The following is a 25,870-nucleotide window of genomic DNA, read 5'->3' as shown; positions in this document are numbered from 1 at the left end:
TAAACAGTTCTGCAAAGACTGTAGTTTAACACACTGGCCGCCCACACATAAAACAGACAGCTTTGTCTGTGTTGGTGTAAGCAGGGTCAAAATATCAAGGTGTGATCATGAGAAATCCCTCTCGACATGCGTCCTGTGGCGTGATGACTGTCGAGGAGGAGCACACGTCTGTTCTGCAGGAGAGCTGCACCACACTGAGAACGTGCCTCATAACTGATGGAGATAGCGTGGCTCCAGCTGAGCTGCTGACAGCAGTGTGGGAGTTTCATTGCAGTTTGCTGGTCTCTTTGCTCCCGCCCTGTCTACGCCCCCATGCGCTTCCCTTTCGTTCATTTGTTCACTGCTGAGCTGTGATCACAGACTGCTGTCCCAGGTTAGAGAAGACACCTGAGTCAGCAGCAGCAACTGCCACTTCCACTGCCATGCTGGAGTGTGTGTGTGTGTGTGTGTGTGTGTGTGTGTGTGAGAGAGAGAGAAAGGGTGGCAAAAAGAATGAAACAAATGTGGTGGTGTCTCTTAAAAGATGAAGGGGTTCACAAGTGCAGGGCAGTAGTGCTGTCTTCACCTCCTGCTGAGTCTCCTGTTTCTCCTGTAATGTGATATATGTTTCTCCTGTGATATATTGTCCCTGACATTAAAGTGAGATATGATATTCTATATTATTGCCTTTTTTGATCAGTTTATTTCATTGACATAATAATAACAGCAACATAATCGCATTATAATGCAGTCACACACTTTTAAACAGCAGCAAACCTTTGATTATAAAGAATATTCAGACATTTGAATTGGGAAAATACACCACCAAGCATACTGTTATGGGTATAGAAACACCTCCTTGTTTCTACACCCATTATCCATAAATTATTTTTCAGCCCCACTGAGCATATAGAAGAACTTTGTGGTTCCGCAGTATAATTATAGATTGTAGTCTTATATCTGTTTCTCCGCATACTTAATTATCCTCTTTTTACTATTTTCTTCCATGTTTAGGACCCCATAGGACAACCACAGAGCAGCTTTTGTTTGCATGGTAGATCATTCTCAGCACTACAGTGACACTGACAGCAATGATGTAAATGTATTATTGTGTGTGTGTTGTGCTGGTATGAGTGGATTTAGATTAGACCCAGCAGTGCTGCTGAAGTTTTTAAACACTGTGTTCACCTACTGTGTACTTTTTTAGACACTCCTGCGCTGTGGCTGTTCCATCTTGTAGATGTAAACTCAGACACAGAAGCTTTGAATCTGTTGCTGCACAGCTTGTGTTGGGCATCATGTAGTCTTTCGTCAAAGCACTGTTTATGGAATATTGTCAGTCCACCAGTGAGACGAAATGTTTAAAAACACCAGCAGCACTGCTGTGTCTGATCCACTCATACCAACACAACACATACTAACACATCGCCACTTTGTCAGTGGCACTGCAGATAAAAACATTCAGCTCACACACAGACATGCACAATACACAATTAGGCACTAGGTCTGCACGACATTGAAAAAAAAATTACATTGCAAATGTTCTTTTTTTTTCACGATGTATCGCGATATTAAACAACGATCAAGAGCTGAGTCACCGCCGAGCACTCAAAACCCGAGGAAAACAATAAAACAACACTAATTGGCCCTTTTACTCAGGCATTTTAATGGCTTTTTAAAAGGTAAATAAGAGCATTTTTCTGGGATTAAAAGCGTGAATTCAGCTACAAGTGGAAGTATCTGCGCAAAACTGTGGCGGACTAAGGTGCACAGCTTTCGACACGTGCATTAACAAGCATGTGCCCAACCATATGGATGGAGGCCATGTGGTTACCTTGTGTTTACTCTTGCCCCCCTCATCACGCTCCCCCTCCCCCTCGTGCTTCTCAGGCAGCAGCAGCCTGTCACTTACACAGACACAGAGACAACGCTGTGTATCAACTTCTTGTGTCAGGAATCATAACATTGCAACATGACGTGCTTGATTGCCTTAAGTGACATTGCACGTCCTGATGATGCTTAAATGATATATTGTGCAACCCTATTTGGCACCATATGCATTTTTACAAGTTCAACGATTCTTTCACTGGTTTGAAGAATAAATATGTAATGGTAAATAATGTATTGCACTAACATTTCTGATGAGAATGTGATGTCATTTATTGTTAATAAGTTAATAACGTAATTATCATGACAGGCCTAGCTGAGTGCAAGATTCCTCCCTTCTTTTCCCTTTTTTCTCTATCACTCTGTCTATACCTCATACAAACACACTCTCACACACACACATATGATGTACTGCCGGTTATGGAAACTGCAGGCCTGCTGCAGGGTAGCACTGTGTGTGTCTGCTGAGGTAGCATTTTCTCCCTTCCCTTATTCATATTCTAATACCACTACTGGGCTGCATTCAACTTTCTCCTTAAGGAGTTTTTCCAAGGACAGGCTTAAGAGTCTCTGTCAGCATCTTTTCACCATCGATTCTTTTTTGGCCTGCTCACATCCCCCCTCAGGCATGATATTTGTCACGTATCTTACAGCCGAATGTCGAGGGATATGACACTCTCTTTGATTGGGCCAGTCTCTGTTGAATTATATAACCTGTGTAGGCTGCCACTCACATATTACTGATATATTAAATCAGTAAACATTGGGATGGTATGAAAAATGCTAATTAAAAAAAAGAAACACAGCTTCATACATTTACTTTTAGTTTATTCAGTTGCAGACAGTATGAACCTTAGATATTTCATATTTTATCTGGTCAACTTCATATTATTTTTTAAACTACATCCATAGCTTCAGGAAAGGCCTATAACACATTCCAAACAAAAAGTGATAAAAAACAATGTAGGGCTAAATATGAGGCTTAATTGAATTATGATGTGATTTCATACAAGTGATCCCAACATGTAAATAGAATTATTGGTACAAAAGCAGTATTCACCAAAGGCTGAGTCTTTGAGAAGCAAAATTGGCATATTGTCACCAAATGCATGAGAACATTTTTGAAGGTTTTAAAAACAAAATTGAAAGAGATTTTAACAAGTCTCCTTCTACAGTGCTTAATATCATTAAACCATTTAAGGAATCAGGAGGAATTTAGGGCACAAGCCTAAGCTAAACACCCGTGATCTCTGATCTCTCAGATGGCACTGCATTAATAATTAATAACCATCATCTGAAATGGCCATCACACAGTAGTCAAACAAATTAGTATTTCATATCCTTTTTTGAAAGAGCTTTGGACCAAAGAAGAAAAAAAATCCAGACTGTTATCAGCAATAGGTTCAAAGGCCAGGGTTTGTCATGATATAGGATTGTGTCAGTGCACTTCTGTAAAGCAGTGTTAATGCAAAAAGGTACATTAAGATCTTACATTGAGCAACTTTTACAGCCTTTAATATACATTTTTCCAAGCATTTTTTAACATGACAATGACAAAAACAAAACCCTGTGCTGCGTACATTACAAAGGCATTGCCATTAAAGAAGTGGGTGCAGGTACTGAAATGACCTGCCTGCAGTTCTGACCTGTTCCCAAAAATAGAGTGTGTGGACAATTGTGAAATAAAAAAGCACAACAACAACTCTGCATTTTCTGTAAAGACAACCAAAACAGGCATTGGTTAACCAGAGTCGGAAAAAATGGTTAAAGAGGTCGGTTGGCAATACTTCGCAAACTGAGACAGATTACGGTATTGACATTTGCTTTATAATATCACCCCACTTCAGACACTTCAGACTTCAGTGATTTTGTATTTTTTCCAGTTTTACTAATTATGAGACTGTTTGACCAGTTGCCTGGACTTCTGTTTAATTAGGTCAATCCCTTTAAATGTGGTGAATATAATCATGTTTTTTAACATTTAATTTAAATGACATGATTTTGTAGAAATCTGATGTACTTTGTAAAAAAGCTATATTATATTGACCATAACTTCATTTATAAAAGTAATAATAGGGAAAAACATCCAAACAGCCATGCTATTTATGGCACTGTGGGGGTAACTTTTCTATTTAGATCCCCCATTGATTTTCATATATTACTGATAACACAGTGTTGTTTTTGTAGGAGAAACTCTACAAAAGACCTCATGAGCAGAGGAAACAGAGAGAGGGAACACTTTCATTGTAGACAAAGTGACTCACATCCATCTGCTCTGTCATCTACAGTGTCGTTTATTTGTTTACCAACTGTGAAGAAATCACATTTCAGAAGATTACAGCAACAACTGAATCATTGTCTCTCTGTTTTTTTTTCTCAGATGGAAAGGTGTATGCACTGGGTGGTATGGGATCAGACACCAGCCCTCAGGCTCTAGTGAGGGTCTATGAGCCTCTGAAGGACCAGTGGTTGTCTCTGGCCTCCATGCCCACGCCTCGGTACGGAGCCTCCTCCTTCCTGCGCGGAAACAAGATCTTTGTTCTCGGTAAGCCCTTTCATTTTCTCTCTTTCAGCCAATCAGATCACTGAGAGTCAGTCATCAACCAATCAAGCTACTTAACCAGCTTGTTCCTGTGCCTATGAGACAATCGTCCACCCACACTGAGTCTGAAGTGTACGTTCCTCGCTTGCTTCCCCTGCTGTGGGAGAGTGTTTACATATAGAAATGAAGATATGGAGGCCTGGTTCTCAGACAGCATGCAGTACTCAGTAATTACAGCGTGTCTGATTTCCTGTGTTAGATGGTGTCACAATATTCAGGCGCTGTGGCAGACGGGGTAATAACACCTGGTAATTGTTCGTGCCTCACCACGGCTGATTGCCGGCTCTAGGGACCCGCTGATCCTGTGAGGATGTAAAATGTGATTCTGAGGAGAGGGACTGTATTGTCACTGTCACGCAAAAACCCTGTCTCTCCAAAATGGCAACCTCTTACAAAAGGAGGAAATAACCTTCTTAACTTTTAACGGAAGTCAGGGTGAAATATTTTACTCCAGGTCATGCTGAAGCATTCGTCCATTAGCCATTAAATGTTGATACAAACATTAAGAGTTTTTGTAAGCTACTAAACAGTAGATTTTTTACCCTTTGTCTGGCATCACTGCTGCTGGATTTTAGTTTTAAAAGGTTTTTATTAGTAACATTAGATCAAAAAGCCCAAGTGTAATTTAAAATTTAGAAGTGTTTTTTTTTTTTTTGCTGTAGCAGTGCCTGAAAAAATGTAAATTACAAAAATGTAAGTTACAAAATGGTGAACGAAAACCTCCCCAAAACGTCTCTTACAGCATTAAATAACACAAAATACAATGCTTAACAAAACTACTACTTTTAATTTTTTTTTTCCAAAACTTTTACCATTTTCTCCCAGTTTAGCTAGGCCAATCTACCCACACAAAGAGAGCAAGGCCAGTTGTGCTCTCTCAGGGCTCCGGCAGCTGATGATAAGCTACATGACCGGGATTCGAACCAGCGATCTCCCAATCAAAGTGGCAACGCTTAGCCCGCTGGACCACTCGGTCCCCCCAAGTCCTTTCTTTCTTGCTAAATGTAAATATCCTGAACAAGACCCAAAGCATCATGCAATTGCTCGATTGTCACAATACTGTTAAATTATAAAATATAACAGGACTTCTCTGTTTGTTGTTAGAAAATGTAAAATAACAGAAAATGTTCCTAGAAAATGTTCCTAACAACTTTTTTTTATTTCCCAGTTAATATTCCTAAAATTACCAGATAAAAGCCGTTAAAACAGGTAATTTTACTGGAAAAAGGCCTGTGAAAACCTTCAGTTTTTTTTTTACAGTGTGTAAAGTTCTACTATTAGATTTAAATTCAGTCTAAACATGAAACAAGAAGAGCAAAATCAGAGATGAAATGAGGATTTTGTGTGACAGTGATAATATATTTGTTCATGGCTGTCCCTGGTGAATGAAACCATATGATTCCATTAGAGAGAAATGTCAGCTGGTATTATAGGTCTTGCCAGATACACGAAATGTCCTTTAGAAGACTAAAGCCTCGTAGTGGAGGTTAATTGCCACTCATGTCTCTTTGTGACTCTGTGAGTATGTGTGTGAGATGTGTAAGTAAAAGAGAGAGAAATAGAAAGAGGGAGAGAGCTGGAGAGACAGAGTTAATGAGTAAGTCCCATTTAAGCGGTTTTAATATTAGAGCATGTGTTTTAAGCCAATCTTTGTCAAGGTCTAGTTAAAAAAATATCTTTTAATTAATTTAACTTTATATTTGATTTTATTTCAAGGAAGTTGTAGGGTATTTGACTACTAGAGAAAAAAATAAAATTTTAATGAAATATGAATATGAATGAAATAAATGGTAAAAATTCAATTGCCCGTACAGAAACAGGTTGTCATGGTATTGATTTTATTTATGTAAGCCATAGCAGACACTAGTGTTCCCACACATGTACGTATGTCATGTTTGTAGACAAGCTGTCTACTTATATTCCATACTTAATACATTTGTGACCAATGATATTAAAACCACAATTGCAGCGCTAGAATTCTTACTAGTGATGACATATAAGGTAAAAACTTATATATCTTATATAGTTATACCACTTACTTGAACAGGTAATTCAAGTAAACTTAAGATAAACACAAACATAAGATAAACTGAGGAGTAGTTAAGAGAAACTGCAAAGATCATTTGCAATCATATCTGTTGGGTGACATGTATCAGGGCTCCAGACTAACACCGTCTCAGGAAACCATAAACAAAGCACAGGATTAAAGCTCTTTTAAGAAGCTTTTTGGACTGAGAAATTGCATGCAGTACAAATGGTTATAGGCAGTTTATGCTGGTTGACATAGGAATGTGAGTTGTTGTATTTCTTAGCATATAGTCTGCTTATAGATGAAGTAAGCACACAAAAGTCGGAGGGTCAAAGTAGTGATAGTGGAGAAAAGCGCCAAAAGAAATAGTTGTGGTTGGTGGCTCGCCATGTCAGTCACCTGTGGAGCTTCAAAAGTGGCAACGGAATCAGGAAAACTTTCCAACTTACTGGCTTACTTTACTCTCATTTTGTTCCACTTTAGACCTGTTGTGAATGAGTGTGAGTCTACGTAAATTCGAAATACAGCATTTAAAATAAAACCAGGGTATAGGAACAGCTTTAAATTAATTTAGAATGACATTAAGGCTGTAGGAAAATAAATAAATATATAAATAAATATATACTGAGGTAAGTATACATGGAAACTCATAATAATAGATATCAGTATTTTTATATTCCTGCAATCATTTGTGTTATTAGCCACAAAACGGTATCAGTAGAAGCTATGTTCACTTCAGATTTTTAATGTTTTCATTATTAAATTCGTTCCACACTGCAGATATTTAAACCTTTGGTCTCTCTCTAAAATGGTAAGCTCTGTGTAATGTCTGTTTATGACCCTTTACGACGTGTTTAAAACTGAGAGTAGCTGTATTGGATCAAATTTACATCAGGTTTAGATCAGCAGATATCAGTGAACATTTCTGGATCATCTCTGTTTATCATATTTTAGAATGGTGAGCCAGGCATACATTCAGAGCTGTCAGTATGTGGGGATTTTTCTCCACTGCAGAAGAAGATTGTAGATTGTAGATGCCCGAGGGAGAGAGAGAAAGAGAGAGAGAGAGGAAGAGAGAGATGAAAATAAACTGTAGGCACTGTATGCACAAACATATGCGTCTATAAACTATTTCTGAGTTTCTCCGTCAGACCTGGTACATTCCTTTCCCTCCGAGAGCTGTTCTGCTCAGCACCTGAGTGATGTGCTCCGAGCCTAGAGCCCAGCCTAACCCTCAGATCAGATGGAATAGGGGAAGATTAGAAGAGGGATGATGGAGGGAGCAGAGTGAATGGAGTGATTACATAGTCTTCATCTTGATGCTCGAGACACTTAACCTGCTTTTGTCTCACTGATTGGAACATAGGACACATCTCACACATCACATCTCATTATTCATAGTGCATATTGCCCAGCCTGTAATCAAATACCTCTCCTCCTCCTTCTTCTTTTCTCTCCCTCCCTCTCTTTCTCTCTTTCATGGACTATTCCAAGGTAATTATATGTAATTTAAGTAATATATTTAATTACATTGTGAGTTGCGCAGTAATTTACTTGTATATTCTCTATCAACAAATTGGAGTCTATTCTTTCGTTTTTGAATTAGTGAATGGACAAAAGGTGCTTTCTGCTAAACAAGCCTGTATGATAGTAACCTTCCATCAAATTTAGGGGAATGCAGCAGTAGGGGTGGGCGATATGACCCTAAAATAATATCACAATATTTTAACGATACTCTTGGCGATATGACAAAACACATTTAAAAAAATATATTTCAAAAATACACTCTACTCTGCAAGAAAATAAAAAATATATATTTTATTATTACATATATTATAATACTGTACACACCTAACTGAGATATTTAAAAAATACAATAATTGTATTAGATTTGTAACAGAAGTCAATAATCCAGAATGTCACGATACTACTAATAATGCACTCCAAATATGTCCATACATCCAGAATTACAGTAAAATAAATTATACTGGACAGATATAATCTGTCTCCAGTATGTATATAATGGGAAATGAGATGGGTGATATATCACAATATTTTAGGGTATAATATTGTTAACGATATAAAATTTTTTTGACTATATTATCATGTACGATACGATATGGCACACCCCTATGCAGCAGTTCCTAAGGCTGCAGAAAAGTCTATCAACCTTAATATATAATGCATGCAGTTATTTGGAAAATGTTAATGTCTAGGCCTGTCACAATAATTGCAATATCGATTTATCGTACAATAAATGAACATGACCTCAATCATTTTTGAAAATCGTGATATCGTCTATTGTGTTTATTTGTATGTTTGTTCACATATATAACAATGAACAGTATTTTAGCCAGTCATTCTTTAAAAACTGTAACTCCATACACAGTGTGGACTAAAGTAGATAAAGAAATAAGTATATAATTTCCAAACAAATTATAAGAAATAATTCATTTAAATTTTGTTGTCTTTAAAAAGTCTACAATTGCTTTTTTACGTTATTCTGTTATCATTATGTCAGTGGCATTTAATAGTCTTAAAATTACAAAAATATTGTGTATCGCAATAATTGCCAGGACAATATATCGTCCACAAAAAATCGTATTGTGACAGGCCTATTAACATCTTACTTTTTTACGCAAATTAATTATTTTGCCAAGTTTGGCCCCAACTTCATCCCATAATTCAGTCTGTGTATAGAAACTATTTATGATTAGTAGTTTTATTTCGAGAAATACTATATATATGTCGTCACTACTTTTGAGTTCAGAAGGTAGATAATTTTTTATGTAATCTGAAATATGGATTAAATCTCATAACTAACTCTCATTCTCTTACCTGTCCCTACTCCTCTCATTCTTCTGCCTCTTTCTTTTTCTCTCCTCCTGTATGTCTCTCATAGGTTTGCCATGTTTTCTTTCCTAGCTGCTCAATCCACACATTTATCTGTTAAAGTAGTGTTTAACAGTAGAGCTTGTTTTGTAGATATTGAGACAAAGTCTGAGTGGATTAGCTCTACAGAGAAATATACTATGTAGTAATAGGGTTAAAAATGCAGTAAAAAAATAAAATACTGATATTTCAATGCAGTAATATGCGCTGTATAAACATTCTGCTTTTCCAGAGTATGATACATACATAAAATATCAAGGGATGCATACTGATCTAATTCCTCCCTGGTCGTCAGATGTTGATCCAATTCAGTATGTGGGTTTTCTTTCATAGTACAGCCGAAGCAGTTTAGGCCATGCTACCAGTTATTACTGATGTAAAATCCCTTTTTTTTTAGAACAATGTCATTTATGTGACATGGCATATTTTGGTTTATAACCTAAATAATGAATGCGCTATTGTTTTAGTTTTTGGTTTTCCACACTTTTGCTTAGTTTAGTGAGTCCGATTGTTTCTATGGTAGTTTAATTGATAACCAGCTATAATTTAAGAGTGAAAGATGTTGTGGTACTGCGATTTCTACACAGCAAAAACAGAGCTAACACATATTTTCAAGAAGCCCCATACTGTATGTCTAGAGGCTTAAATGCAGTAAAAACAATAGAGTACTAGATGTATTTTTTCTTGTTCTTTTCTAAAACCATTCCACAGGGAAGAGAAATAAACAACTTAGTTTTTTTATACACAGTGGTAGAGTAGTAAAAACAAAGGATCAGATGTAGTTTAGGATTAAAATATGCAGTTCCTGATCCATTAAAACATGCCTGGATTGGCCCTGGTTCCTTAAAAATCCCCATTTCTAAAAATATGCTTGTAAAATGCTTGTTAGAAATAGATGTGTCCTATGCCATATACACCAATATACCATATATTGCTATGCTTGTTTAGTCGGATGGACAGTTCTAGCTAGACACCACCGGCCATGCTGTCCACTGTGGGTGGTAATACCTACCTTTTATGGCATATTCCTGCTACACGCACAACCCTTTGGATTGAGGAATGATAAATGCCTGCTAGGGGTGGGCGAAATGGCCATAAAATTATCTCACAATATTTCATGGTATTTTTGCGAAAACGATACTCTTGATATGACAAATCACTGAATTAAAACTAGAATACACTACTGCAACAAAATGAAAATAATTTATTTTTATTGCATACACCCCTAACTGACATATTAAAAAACACAATAATTTTATCAGATTTGTAACAGAAGTCCATGATCCACTACATATATCCATATATCTCCATATATCCAGGACTGAAGTAAAATAAATTATACGGGACAGATATAATCTAGTCTCTAGTAGATATATAATGGGAAATGAGAACAGTGTAAATTCTTCTTTTGCTAAAAACCGAAAAAAGTAGTATCCTGATGTGATAGAGTTGAGTGATATGGCACGATATTTCAGGATATAATATCATTCACGATATTGTGATAAAATGTTGGCGAAATTATTGTGTACGATACGATTTGTTACACTCTGCACAATTTCGCAAATGAAATATCTCTTCTATCCTGCATCCATTGCACGCCTTGCCAGGAGCATGTTGGCCAGTATTTAACTGCTCAAGATAACACCTTCATGCATCTTTACCCTACTTGATGTTATTGATAACTGTAACTTCTGGTGTTTATCTAACCTAATTCTGAGAGTCAGACAGTGAAAAAAAAGAACTAAAGTTTGTGCTAAGTTGTTCAGCAGGTGGGAATCTGCAGACAGGTAAAGTGAGTCTAATTCGGTTGTGTCTGTGGGGGTCTGTCGGGCTGCGGATATAGCAATAGCACAATCACATTATACCTGTGCATGAGGGATGAGTCTGGATGGGAGCGTGCTCTATTTATGGAGATGCGGTTTGGGATGCGACCCGCAGGTTCTGTCTGCACCCCGTCTGCATGGGCTCAATAACAAATCATCCTGTACCTCCTCAACACCACCACCAGCACTCATGCTCCACCCTCCTCCCTTCATCCATACTGACACACACACATGCCGTCTCCCAAAATAGGATCCCCAGCGCGAGTCTGGAGGAGGCAGGCTTTCTGTCTCTGTACGGTGGGGAACTGAGCAATGACCTTATTTACACCCAAGCTTTTCGATAAAATTTATTAGCAGTTTTTTTAGAGAGAGTCTGAACAGCATGGGGTATAATTTGTATTATGTTGTTTTGTGCCTTGGGAATAAGACTGGGTAGCCATTAGGGCTGTGTATTGGAGAGAACCTTGCAATAGCTTATAAGTATCATGATTTAAAATGTTGCACAAGTCAGAATAAAATATGTGTTTACGCTTTATGAAATCAGAACAATTCTGGCTAGTGATCGAAGTTTAAACACAACATAAAATAAAAAAATATCATTCGCAAAAGTTTTTGCATGTAAACTATTGATGTCAGAGTTAATGCGTTAACACACACAATTAATCTGGAAACCAGTTGGAATACCACACTAATTTATTTGTACACAAATTAATCATATTACAAAGTTTTCTCTCATAATTTACTTTTTTGATGTATTAGATATGTAAACTGATAATTAAAGTTCTCTTTTTTGTTTCTGAGAATTAATATAATTTAGTAATTTTGCAAATAATATAATATTGTGGTTGGTGTGGTGCAGTGGATAACCACCGCCTGCCAGGGAGCTACCATGTGGGAGACTGGGGGTTCAATTGCCAGTCTGGTTGACTATACTACTCTCCACCAATAAGAGTCCTTGGGCAAGACTCCTAACAATACAGTGGTTCTTCCTCTGTAATAGGAATAACCTTGTAAGTCGCTCTAGATAAGAGCATCAGCTAAATGCCTGAAATGTGTAGATAAATATATATAACTGCAAAACATACACTGATAAGTCCTGGAACAGTATCAAGTGATGCAACTTGATGTGGCATGGATTCCAAAATCTGGGATGTTGAACCACTGTGTCTAGACTGCCACACAGCTTTATATGATATGATATTCCATAATTTCAGTTGGACAAACATGCAGTCCTCTCCATTTGTCATAGTTCATTAATTTCACGGATGGATTTAAATGGTCACCAAGCAGGAAAGCATAGCGGGCACCGCTAAAAAATGTTTAGACGGACCAGTAAACTTAACATTTACACAAGTATAGTACCACCACCACCCTGTATTATAGCTTATTGACAGTTATTGAAAGTCAGTTGCTTCATGCTGTCTGCATCACACACACACCCTACCATCAACCTGTAGCATTTGGTACTGTGACTCATCGGACCATGACACATGTTGTCAGTCCTCCAGGGTTCACTTAGCAAGCTCACAAGCACAGGTGAAGTGCTGTATCTGGTATTGTGGTGTTTACAGAGGCACTCTGGTGGGTCAGATGTCCACTGTGAGTGGCAATGCCCTTTATGATGTATTTCTGGTACACTCAAGACACTACACTTCGAGGAATGTTAAAAACACCACATGAACTTCGGAAATGAAATGGCTCTTACATCTGGCTCCCACTATATGGCCCTACTTAAACACATTCATACATTAATTCACAAACTGGCCAATGTTCTACCTCACTCACAAGATAACAATGCACAACGTATACAGGAAAAACAACAACAAGAAAAAAAAAGAAAAAATACAACATGAAAAAAAGGACGTCATAAAAGAAACCCAAGACCGGGATAAAGCTAATGGAGGGTTTGTAAGAATCCATAATTTCTAATTAAATTTCAAATTTCTAATTTAAATTAAGTTAAAACAAGAAAAGAGAGAGATAACTGAGCTATGCTCAGCTGTGCTCAGTCTGTTTTAAGTTGTGTTATGTTTTAACTTTGGTTCCTTGTTGAGAAAGCTGTCTTTTGTTTGTACCTGCCAGGAGTGACATTTCCTTTGTTCTGCGTCCCGACTTTTTTTTTTTACACCTCTTTTGATATATTTGTTTTTCCACCATTTTCCTCCTCTGTTTCCTCTGTGAAGATTCAATTCCACAAAGTTCCACAAACACACAATTTTTCTGTTCTTAATAACTGTTAAAAGAAATGAAAAATACCATAAGTAATATTAAAGCATATTTTTAAATAATTAATCAAATAAACAAATACTTATAAATATACCCGAGTTAACATATAGACTTAAAATAAAACCTTTCATTTTGTTCCTCCGTCTCCTTTCCCTGTCATAATAAAATACATTTTCATACTGCAGTCTCATGTCTTTGGCATGTTAAATGTACATCAAACACACACTGTATTACACTGCCTGGCCAAAAAGAGGTCGCCACCTGGATTAAATGTAGTTGCTGCAGTTGGTCAGGTCTAGGTCCAGCAACAGTATGTGCTGAAAGAATGAGGTCAGCTCACTACCTGAATGAACTGAATATAGAACAGGTTATTCCATCAGTGGATTTTTTTTTCTTCTCTGATGGCACAAGCAGATTCCAAGATGACAAAAAGGCGGTTCAACAAAATATTAGTGTGTGTATTGCTTTGCTTCCTGATCAATTTGTTGGTGATTTTGAGAGCCAGAAAGAGTGAATGTGCGTGAAATGTACGAATGGTGCCTCCTACATTTAATGTGGATGTAATTTCGTCCAGAGCTGGTTGCCTGTTGCAAGGACAATTCTAGCCAGAAGCCACCAGCCTCAATCATTACTACCCATGGTGCTGTCCAATGTGGGAGATAATGCCTTATTTGGCGTAGTTCATATTCGCTTAAGGAATGTTAAAAACCTGACACAGCTTCAGAAATGTAATGTCCCGTACATCTATCACCCACAATCAGACATTACTTTAAGAATAATTCACATCACCTAGCCATAAACATGATCAGATCTAGAGTTCAGCTTCACTTACTGGATAACACCTCACAACTTATACAGGTCTGGCTGTTCTCAATATGTTATTCATAATCAGTGGACATACTAATATATTGACATATGCCCATGATTTGAGTGTATCAAATGTACATTGAAACACACACTGTATTCTGTAATGAATTCAAGCACTCTGGGCAGCTTTCATCCTAATGAATTTGTTGGTGACTTTGACAGTTTGGCATCCAGAAAGAGTGTGTGTGCATGTTCTACACTTGGCCAAGTGTGCATACGGCTCTCTGCGCTCTGCCCGTCTGTCCGCGGAGCTGTTAGACTCGAGACTCGGCCAAGACCAGATGCACTTGAGCTTACTCGTCCTCTCCTCATCCACTGGCCTTGCGCCTCTCTTTTTTTGATGCTTCCTTTAATGACGGAAGAAGCTTTAATGACTGAAGCCGGGCGGCGGAGAGACTTGAAAGAGTTTAATTAGAGAAGAGCTGAAGAGGTCATGAATATTAAGTCCACTTTGACCAGACTGCTTGTGCCTGTCTCTCTCACCCACTCTCTTGCTCTCTCTCTCTCTCTCTCTCGCTTAGCCTTTTTCTCTCTGCTTTTTTTTTTTCATAGCTCAGACAGGGCTCGTGTCTCCTCCACCACCTCCTCCTCTTCTCTGCCACACTCCTGCTTTTGTTTTTCCCCTGTGTGTGTTTTTTCAACGCTCCCCCTGCCCTCTGTCCCAGTGGGATCTGAACAGTGCCAGAGCTGGATGGGGATCAGACGCACAGCACATTCGGGGAGAGAGAGGGAAAGGGAGAGAGAGATAAAGCAAGATGAGAATAATGCAGCGAGAGGGAGAGAGAGAGTATAGAATGAGTAGAGGAGGATAGAAAATAGAAACGTGTAGGAAATGTCACAGGGTTTGCTCGCATTAGGCAGCAGCTCATTGTGCTGTGTGGCGGCCTCCAGATCTGGATTCTGTCATGCTCCCAAACTTGGCCAGCCATACAGCGACAGGGAGACGCACTTACACACACACACACACTCACACACTCACAGATACACACACTAAACACAGCACGCTCACATACACACTAGGGCTGCACAATATCTTTTTTAGTTGCTTCATAGCACTGGCCTTTGTAATGCTAATATCGCAGAAGGTCACACTATGCAAATAAGCCTGGTTGCCAATCAACATACATTCTATAGTGTGCACTCAGTGAGTATTCTGATCAACAGTTTTACACAAGTTTCTAAGGTCTAAGGATGGTTGGATAAGGCCAGATATTCACATGAAGCAACACACACAGAGCAGTGATGCACATTCAGTTTTAACCATAGCCAATAAATGCTCTAAAACCAGGTAAAAAACAATTTGAGCATTTTTTTTAATTGTTATCCTATCTCTATAGGACCATTGATTTATTTTCACTGGAGGGAAGTTACCTTATTTTCATTGCACAGCAGTACAACAGAATTTAAACTCAGCATGTAACTGTGGCATTGAACACCCACTCTAGAATGAATAAGGCTTTGAGAAGAACCCACTCCCAGAGCAGTGGGCAGCCTCCTCAATGCCCAGAGAGAAATTGGGGCCTGGTGCCGTGGTCGAGGACACCTTAGCTGTGAATGTTAATGCTTCTTCACCCCCTTGACCCACCTTCCTTCCTGCTAGTCCAAGGAATTGAACTGAAAACCTTCCGAACCCAAATCCACTTCTCTAAACTGTAGCTCTTAGTTGCCCATTTTACTGAAGAACTTGCAGGAGTAGATTTTAATTAATTAATTTAAGGATGAATATATATATATATATAAACAGATCAATAGTATTCACTAACAATATTGCTGTAAAAACAAATGCAGTAATGCATCTTCTCATAAACATGCATTACCAGTGGGTTTAATTGTTGCATAACAGGGATGGGACAATATATCAGTATTGCTCTCTATTGTATTGTTTTTATTATATTTTAACAACATTTGGCGTCAAAAATCGATATTTTAATTTAAACATAGGTGCTCTGCTGCCAATATGAGCGGGAGGTCACAGGTTCGAACTCATGCAGGTTTACCATCAGCTGCCAGTGCTCAGAGGGAGCACAATTGGCTCTGCTCCCTCCAGGTGGGTAGATGGCGCTCTCTCTGCTCATCGCTCATAGGGTGATGTCCACAGCACAGGGCATCTGTGAGCTGATGTATCGGAACCGAGTTGCTGCGCTTTCTTCCAAGCATGCTGACTGCTCGGCAAAGAAGCGGTGGCTGGCTTCACATGTATCGAAATATTCATATGTTAATCTTAGCTCTCCTAGTGTGTTGGGATCATCACTAGTGATAGGGGGAGTCCTAACGAGTGGGTTGGGAAATTGGCCGTGTAAATTAGGAGAAAATGAAAAAAAAAAAAAAAAAAACATAGGTGCATTAATCTCCCCAAGACTTCCCCAAATGATGCATGTTTTGACATACAGTTGATGAACAGCTGATTATTAAGAGTATTAGTGAGGTTAGGATGTTGGCTTATTGCATCTAATCAAAGTAGTGGATAGAGCACCAGCGTTAAACACAGTTTTACAGGTCCACGGCTCTCTAGCCAGTGGTCTAGAGGGGAGAGAGATAGACTGTTGAAAATGATGCATCACTGCTACTAAATGTGTAAATAAAGAGAACACGCCCCCTACAGTCTGCTCTGCACGTACAAGTGGCTTTTACTTTGTGGAGGCAACATGTCTTACTTAGATTCCAGATTATTGATTGGAAGTGCGTTTGTGTGTGTGTGTGTGTGTGTGTGTGTGTATGTGTGTGTGCGTACACATTCAATGCTCGGCAAAACCTAGAACATTTTTATGCAGATAACCATATTCAATTCTTTTGACAATCTGTCTGTTACCATAAAACCAGTTTAAAGCTCAATATAAGCTTCAACTGCACAATAATAACTGCTAATACTATAGTGCCATGCTGGCTCTTTATATTATTATATTAAGCATTCTCTGCCCCTAATAGGTATCATTATGTTCCTCACAATTATCGGCTTATCAGTGTGTGAGATCACACTGGGGAATATATAACATATAGCCTGATATATAAAATGTGCACATGCCACATTTAGGGTATGTTTCTCAGACAGAGATTAAGTCTAGTCGAAAAGACCATATTTTCCTTTTACTGGGAAATCTCCATTCAAAATATGGTGTAGTCCAAGACCAATTTTTTTTAAGGCTGAAGTCTCATTGTTATTTAGAAAATCAACTAAACTAAAAGTCATATGTTTGTGCTGCTGGTATGATTAGAGCATTGGACTAAACACCTCAGAGTCCAGGCCTCAAGGTCATTCATTGTGTTTGGGATTACTTAGATGGAGAGCTCTGGAAGTGTAGAAAAATATTTCCTGTTATTTTAACAGAATAATAAAGTGAAATATACTAAATGAACCTGAAACTAACAAACTTGATATATTTATTTGTTGCAGCTTCTGTGTAATGTCCTGTTAAATATTGTTTACCTTTTTCTTTTTTTTTAAACATATACCTAAAAGTTATTAGGTTACTTTTAAGACAATTATTATTATAGTATATGCTACATTCTTTCCAAGTCTTCTGTGGAAGGAACACTGGTTCATATAGAATGAAGAATTAAACATCTCAATATACGCCACACACACTACAACCTAATCTATATTCCTCTGCATCAGTGCTGACTGTAACTCATAACCCTATTTATATTCAAACATATACCTAAAAGTTATTTGTGTGTTTGTGGGTGTGTGAAATAGAGAGAGAGAGAGTGAATATGTGATAAAACAGGACTTCAAAATTGTCACTGAAGACAAAAGAGGCTTCCATGAACTCTGACATTTTGGTAATCGCACTCTCACACACACAGTCAGCATCAGCATAGGAGATACAGAGTCATATTAATCTTCAGTGTCACACACACCCACACACACACACACATAAATACAGTATACGCTAGATTCTTTCCGAGTCTATTGTGGAAGGAACACTGGTTCAAATAGAATGAAGAAATGAACATCTCAATATAGGACAAACACTACAACCTGATCTATGTTCCTCTGCATCAGTGCTGACTGTTCCTCATGAACCCATTCAGCACTGAACCAGTTTCATTTCTTACATTTCTGTTGTGTTTTCTATCTCTCTGTTAGCACTCACTGAACCTGAAAACACACTTTACAAACAGCATAATGTTGTTGCCTGGAGTGTGAAAGGGGAGGGGGGATTGTGCTTTATACACGTTCTCTGCTGTAGGGATGATTGATATGGTGGTAAAAATATTATTACAATATTGTTAATTGACATTTTAATGATTCTTATTATTTGTCATGATATAAAATTAGTCACTAGTGACAAATCCTTAGAAAATGCTTTTTAAATACCTTTCCATATTGAGTACAGTGACTTTAATTCAAAATATAGTGCAGTTCATCAGTTAAATAAGACTAATTATGCTCCTGTTTTGTCTTGTTTAGGCACTGATGATACTTGAAATGCATAATAATGTATCACAATACGATAACATACCGTCAAATTGCTCATCTCTACTCTGCAGTTTGTATGCATCACAATTTTCACATAAAAAATAAAATAATTCTGATTCCACTGGTGCCATTTTGTTATGCTATTAAGATGTAGATTTAATAATTATGTGCTTGATTGCAATGCTAGTTATGCAGTTATTTACATTTATTTTACTGTATGAAAAGGTTACTGACTTTAAAAGTGACAAAATGTCAAAAGCATGACAGGAAAATCTTTCATTTTTTTAATAAAATAAAATTACCTCTTATTCATGTATTTCTTTCATATACAATATTTGGCATGAAAGTTCTCAGTCTCAGTCTCAAATCATTATTATATAAATTATATAATAATGAAAAATAGTTGATTAGTTTGACTCTTGACCTAAATGGTTTAGCTGGTCTACCTGTATTTGCCAACTTAAGCTATTAAGTGATTAAGCTAGTCAACTAGTATGTCCAAACTGGTCCACTATAATAACCAGATTGGCCAAACTCATCACAAACTCGACACTAAACTCAAAACTTCACCAAAGTACTCAATCTATACAACCAGTTAGTTCATCAAAATCAAAGAAAAACATGCTGATCCAGTTGAACTGATTTTTACCTAGATAACCATCTGCCTAACCACCATTACCATTAAGGACCAGTTTAGACAATCTAAAACCAGCTCTCAGCAAAAGATAGTTTTAAACTGGATTTTTCAGCAGGGATGCCGTGCTTGTGATACGGCCAATAACAAATGAGTTCAAAGAGTTCCTCTTCTCTGCCTCAGGTGGCCGTCAGGGCAAGCTACCGGTGACTGCATTTGAGGCCTTTGACCTGGAGATGAAGAGCTGGACTCGGTACCCGTGCATCCCCAGCCGCAGGGCCTTCTCCTGCTGTGCAGCTAATGATCGATCCTTCTTCAGTCTTGGGGGCCTGCAGCAGCCTGGACCACACAACTTCTACTCCAGACCACATTTCGTCTCCACAGTGGAGGAATACGACTCTGAACAGGGTGAGTACTGGACACTGGACACACACACACATCCTGTTTTATTTTATTTATTATAACAACAGCAATTTTAGTACAACAGATTATAATCAAGCTGAAAAAAGTAGGATTTGTAGAATATGATTTTAAATTTAAGTTGTTTGTGGAGCTGTGTTCAGTGTGTACAAACAAACATTTATGAGATGTGCAAGATATAAAAGTGAGATGGAGCACACCACTTAAAACTGCATTTCATGGACCATTACCTCAGTTGTGTCAAATCAAGCAGCGTCCTTCCACCTTTTCACGCCTTCTCTTTTTGCCCCTGACCATGCAGTTAGTCATGGCTGCACCAGTTCTATTCTGTATTCCTTCTCTCTTATAAATAAAGATGCTTTAAATGCTTATTTGAGCAGTGCCATAGAAGAGTTACATTTGGTTCCATAAAGATATAGAATATTTCTATAAAAAAGATGGTTAAAGAATATTTAACATCAGATGATGGTTCTTTAAACCAAAGCCCAATCCCATTTACTCCTTGTCTGTTTTACATGTTCACACCCAGGGGGTAGGGTGTCCCAAATTGTGCTTGGATAGTGGCCATTGTCCTCATAACAAGCATATAAATTTTCTGGTATTGCATCTCGGTAGCTAACAAGCTAGTTAAGTCTCCCCTTCCACCTTAAGTGGTTTAAGGTGGAACAGAAACATTTGAAAAATGTTACAAAACAATGGTACAAAAAGCCTAATGTAGCTCCCTATTACTGAGGAATTGGGATGGATAGTAATAAATGTTGCATCAGATGTATAGTATCGAATTTGCTGAATTTTCTGACTGTTTTGTTGTTATGACTACAGAACACAGCTAGTAGTGTGTTAATCAAGCAGGGTTCTTGTTTATTTATTTATTTATTTATAATTGCTTAGGATTGACACTTTTGCACCTATAGTTGGTTTGCTCTGGTCTGAAACCGGTCTGTAACCTTGGACCTTTTTTCTTGTGGTTTGTTTTTTTTTTAAACACAGAGAAAAGCTCACCAAATTACATCATGTGAAAACATTTTCTCAGCTTATTGGACAGATATGTCTGTGATGGTTGAAAGAAAGTAAATACGGGAAGAATGTCCTGTGTTCTCAACAACAGCAGAGATAGTGTTTGTTCATAGCTGTAGTTAAACAGTTGATGGCTGGGTTGTGTGGAGGTTGGATCTTGTTCTCAACACAAACTAATCTCTCCAGATTTGGGACTGGATGATAGACCATCTCCTATAAAGGCTTTAAGTGTGGTTGGTTTGGTCCATATTCAAGTGTAACTAGTGTATGTACACCTGAGCAAAAAAATTTAACCAGACTGAAAAGTGCAAGTGTGAAAAAGCCCTGAAGAATCATTTAAGGAACACTTATTTTTAACAGTATAGACCACATTTTTCATACAGATTACCGATTATGTTTGCTCTCCAGTTCTCTCCAGTTCTGACTTCTGCTGCACTCCAGTCATGTTAAGCTTTATCTGCATTTAGAGAACTAAATCTCTGCGTAGCCTTGTCATGCTTAAACATGTGTGAGTGCCTCACATTAATTCCACTGACTGTGTTCATCTCAGCGCTGCCTGCTCGCTCCTGCTCTCCGCTGTTATCCTGAATCCTGTGCAGCATTTAATTAAATTGTCATTTCATCCCGCACGGAAGCTGCGGTGGTTGTCGTTATCCTTCAGGGAGTCAGCTGGGCCTTCACTGCACTACAAGCCCCTCAGCTTTCGGAAGTTAGGAGAAAGACCCCCCCTACGGACCGTCAGTCCTTATCAGAGGAAAGTGTGTGCTGGATTTCTCATCTCTTATCACTGCCTTTTCATTTCTTTTTCAGTCGCCGGATGTGCACGCTGCGTGTGTGCACTGGCAATGGGCATTGTGGAGGACGATCTCCTCTGTTGATACGAAGCTCAACCTAAACCCTCGACTCATACCCCGGCTCCACTCTGCTTATATTAAGCTTTTCCGAGTCCTCCGGGGCACCATTATCCAGGAAACTCATTCAGATGGTAGAATAGAAATGGCTGGGGATGAATGGCAGTGAAGAAAATCAATACAGCAACAAAAAGCTGCACAGATTTGGAAATCCATGTCAACGCTTTTGTGCTTTTTATCATATCGAACTTTTCCAGTGACATGTTGCAGAGAAAGTTTCTGCATTTAAATTGAAGCAACACATTCTTTGCCTGTCAGAGTGTGACCTAAGAGTCAGCTGCAGCGTGAAGCACAGGCTGTAACCTGCTCCGTTTTATGTTTTAATAAGGAACATTTGCATTTATATGCCCTATTATAAAAAAAAACACTGCTGCAATTTTTTGTGCAGTTAATGGAAGGCTTTGTGTTTAAAAAAAGCAATTACAAATTTATCACAGCTATTGCAATTTCTTAATTGTAAAATCTTACATCACACTTATAATGAAAACAGTACAATTAACCGCACAGACCTACTTAACACATTATTTAAAAGCCTTTTTCTCAGGATTACAGTGAACGCACAACACATTAGATGAAAGTTAACATACATACAGTAAATAGTAGCAAGATTTTATGACCTGAGAGTCACAGAGAGCTGCTTTCTGGTGAATAGGAAAGGTTACAGGGTGCATTCCAGGTTTTAATTTGCTCCTTTTTATGTTTTAATAAGGAGCATTTGCATTTAACAAAAAAAAAAAATCAATGGTTTGATTTGTGAAGTCAATGGAAGCTGACTTGTGTCTGTACTCTGTACTTTGTGTGTGTGTGTGGGTGTGTGTGTTTGGGGTTAATACATGTTAGCGTGAGGGACCTGTGTATGTGTAAGTGGCAATCAGTAATTTCATTATCATTTACCTATTACTGTGCAGGCTCTGGAGATGTAGCCGAGTGTAATTACTAACCCGCAGACACAGGCCAGCTCAATTACATATTCCTGTTCAGTAATCTGCCCATTCACCACGCCACCAAACATGGACAATACAGTGTGTGTGTGTGTGTGGTGTGTGTGTGTGTGTTTTCTTATGTATATAAGCCAGTTTATCAGTGAATACTGCTTGAACCACAAGTCTTAGATTCCCTGCCAGCCCATATATTTCAAGCAAAATCAGTAATATTGCATCAAGCGTGTCACATATATAAGAGCACAGTGAGTGCACAAATATGAGACATACTGTACTGTGCTGAGGTTGTAGGCAGCTAAGCATGTTATTTAAAAGCATTTACAGTGCTTTTGCTTGTTTAATCTACAGCTCACAGTAGAACAGATTTGGAATTCAATGCATTAAAACCAATCATTTAGATTTTTTTGCAGCATAGATCCAGGCATTTTTTTAATGGGTAGTGTATCAGTTTTTAAAGACCAATCAATTTGTGATCTTTTGTTTGCTTTTGTTGTAGCACAGTGTCATCTACCATCCTTTAGCCACCATTAACAGACGTAATTCTGAGGAATTAAAAAAAAATCATTTTAAAAACATTTAAAAAATTTTTTTACCAAATAATATATAGCTTTATTTTATCTGATAAATCTGTGTTGACATATCTAACTCTTCTTTTTACCTTAAATACTGCAACAGTTATATTGCGTACATTTCAGGCTCCTACACACTAGAAGCTGACAGAGCAACAAAAACATTCTCCCAGTGTATTTCATATGGACACTACTTCAGCTCTGTTAGAAACGTGTCTAAAGATGCTTTTTCAAGTTTTTAAAAAGTTTAAATCATTTTAACTTTTGCCACGATATCAGCCAATAGAAAGGAATATGGGTGTGCATACGCAGACGATGGATGAAAATCCAGCATGGTCAGTGGGCTGTATTCTTTCCCATTCTCTTCCAAGTCTTTGAAAGTCAGGCTATCCTGTCACCCACTATAGATCAGCTGCCCATCTTCCAGTGGTCTAATTGCTTTCATTCCTTTCGTGACTGTTCACATGAATGTATTAGACCTACAGTATGTGGATATATAATGACTTTTTATAATTCACTCATTAGTAATCTGACCAAAAGAGGGAAGTTTCCCCCCTTAAACATGAGCCTTGGCTCCTCTCAAAGTTTCTTCCTCTAGCTCTAAGGGGGTTTCAGTCACTCAATGAAGAGTCTGTGTTTTATGTTCTATATGTTCTAAACTTTGGCTGATTTTCTGTTCTGCTATCAGATTTCTGTAAAGCTGCTTTGCAATATCAGTTGTAAAAGGCACTATATATATAAATTAGATTTGACATTTTTGCTGTCTAGGACTGATTTATGAAGTTTAATAGAGTCATTTTAAAAAGATAGTACCAAATAAAATAAATCTGTCAGACGGATCGGGCAAGACAGAGACAAATGCAGATGTGGTGCTAAATGGGATTTATTTACACTATTTACAAATATACACAAAGTTAACAGGGACCAGAGGCTCAAAACAAACATACCAGTAATCCAAGGTCTAACACCACAGCAAGGTTTAAACCAAGAAACAACACAGTCCAAAAGGTAATCCAAAAATCGAGGTCAAAAAACACAAAATGGGTCAAAAACACGCAAAATACGGAGAATAATCACTAGAATAATGCTTTGTATGCACAGAGGGCAATATGTGGCGAGAAACAAAGAAGAATCGAGTCCTTAAGTAGGCTGAAGCCCAGGTGATTAGAATCACCATTCAGGTGATGTATCATGTCGCGCCGGCATGTGATCCGTGGCGTCACCGCATTTGTTGTTCATAGCATTCTGGGAGTTGTAGTCTTTTTGCACCAAATCACTACCAGGCTCACCGGATGACAGAATGAGCCATGGCTGGCGTGACAAAATCAGTTTAGAAGGACTGATTATTTAAACTGATTTGAGTTTATCAGTGTTAATTTACATCTTACCTGTGTTGTGGGGATGTATTTTGTACAGAAAATCAAAGATCAGATCAGTATCAGCTGACAGTCAGTTTTAAGTAACTCTGACAAAAATACTTGATTGGAATGTTAAGAATGAAGAGAAAACATCCTGTAGACTTTGAATCCTGATCTAATCCAGTGCACAAGCTTTAGCACAAATTCTGAGCCAATAGTTATTCTGACATTATTTCTGATCCATCTGCTCCTGTTCACTAGGTGGGTCTCCTGGTCTCAGCTCAGGTTATTTGGTTAATTACGAGTTTCTCTCAGAAGAAAGCAGCCCTGGGCTCTAGGGCTGACTCAGGATCATCTCCCTGCAACTGCCTTAAAGCAGTGATGCTTAAAGGTCTACAAAGAGCTTCGTTAGAGGGAGAGTCATTAACGTTGGAGACCTCCTGCTGCCTCTCCTGCTGCTCTGCGTGTTTTCCTTTCACATTGCCGTTGTCAGGCAGAAGCTCTTCAAGAGATCGCTCCTTTTTATTTATGACATCCAAGGCACTAAAAATAAGCCTCTCTGCCTTATCTCGGTTATTTTTACCCGCATACCCCGCTCTCTCTCCTCTCCCATTTGTGATTTTCATTCCCTTCTTCATTTTTTTTGTTCCTCTGTAGCTCTTCATCTCCTTCAATGCTGAGTTCTTCTTTTTTTCTTTCTTTTTTCACCCCAATCCTACCCTGCCTCACCCCCTTAATCTCATCTGTCCCATCTCTGCCACTTTGCTGTATCTGTCATTGACTTTTTAGTTCATCAGGCTAATCTGCTCCTGCAGGGTTGGGTGAGCTCTGCCTTTGCAGTACCAATGACTCAGTCAGGCATTTACTCTACCTTTCAGGCTGGTTTTTCTTCAGGGCTTCTGAGTTGCTTCAAACCTCCTATATCCCATAAATCCCTTCTCTCCGGACTCAGGCTGATCCCCACGATTCACTGCTAAAAGCTCTCCGCTCCATGTGAAGCTCCATTTCAGCTGATGTATTTCACTCGGTTTCATTTACAAACAAGAGGGGCATGGAGTAATCTCTGGCAAGATTTGAAATCGTGGGTGTGTGTGTGATAGAAGAGAGAAGATATCCCTCATCAATGCTGCACCCTGAGTATACAATCAGCATACACAAAGAAATGGCCTCAAGGAATGGTTGGGATGCTATTTGGAAAGAAGATAAAAGTTTCCAGAAGCAATAAATGGTAAAAAATTACAAATATAGACAACTCTTGGTCATATTTATTGAGCTGCACATACAGAAGTAGTTTG

At 38.2% G+C, this 25,870-nt stretch overlaps 1 protein-coding gene across 1 annotated transcript in view; it reads left to right on the top strand.

Annotated features, from left to right (window-relative positions):
- LOC103036463 (kelch domain-containing protein 8B) overlaps positions 1-25,870 on the top strand; it is a 155,513-nt gene that overhangs the window by 79,798 nt on the left and 49,845 nt on the right. Inside the window, exons 3-4 of the mRNA XM_022677396.2 lie at positions 4,247-4,411; positions 19,543-19,767. Coding sequence (XP_022533117.2) covers positions 4,247-4,411; positions 19,543-19,767 — 390 coding nt within the window. The remainder of the gene's footprint in view (positions 1-4,246; positions 4,412-19,542; positions 19,768-25,870) is intronic.

This window comes from Astyanax mexicanus, chromosome 13 (assembly GCF_023375975.1).
Source record: "Astyanax mexicanus isolate ESR-SI-001 chromosome 13, AstMex3_surface, whole genome shotgun sequence".
Lineage (NCBI taxonomy): Eukaryota > Metazoa > Chordata > Actinopteri > Characiformes > Acestrorhamphidae > Astyanax > Astyanax mexicanus.
The sequence above is the reverse complement of the archived record's forward strand: the minus strand, read 5'-3'. Positions and strand labels throughout refer to the sequence as shown.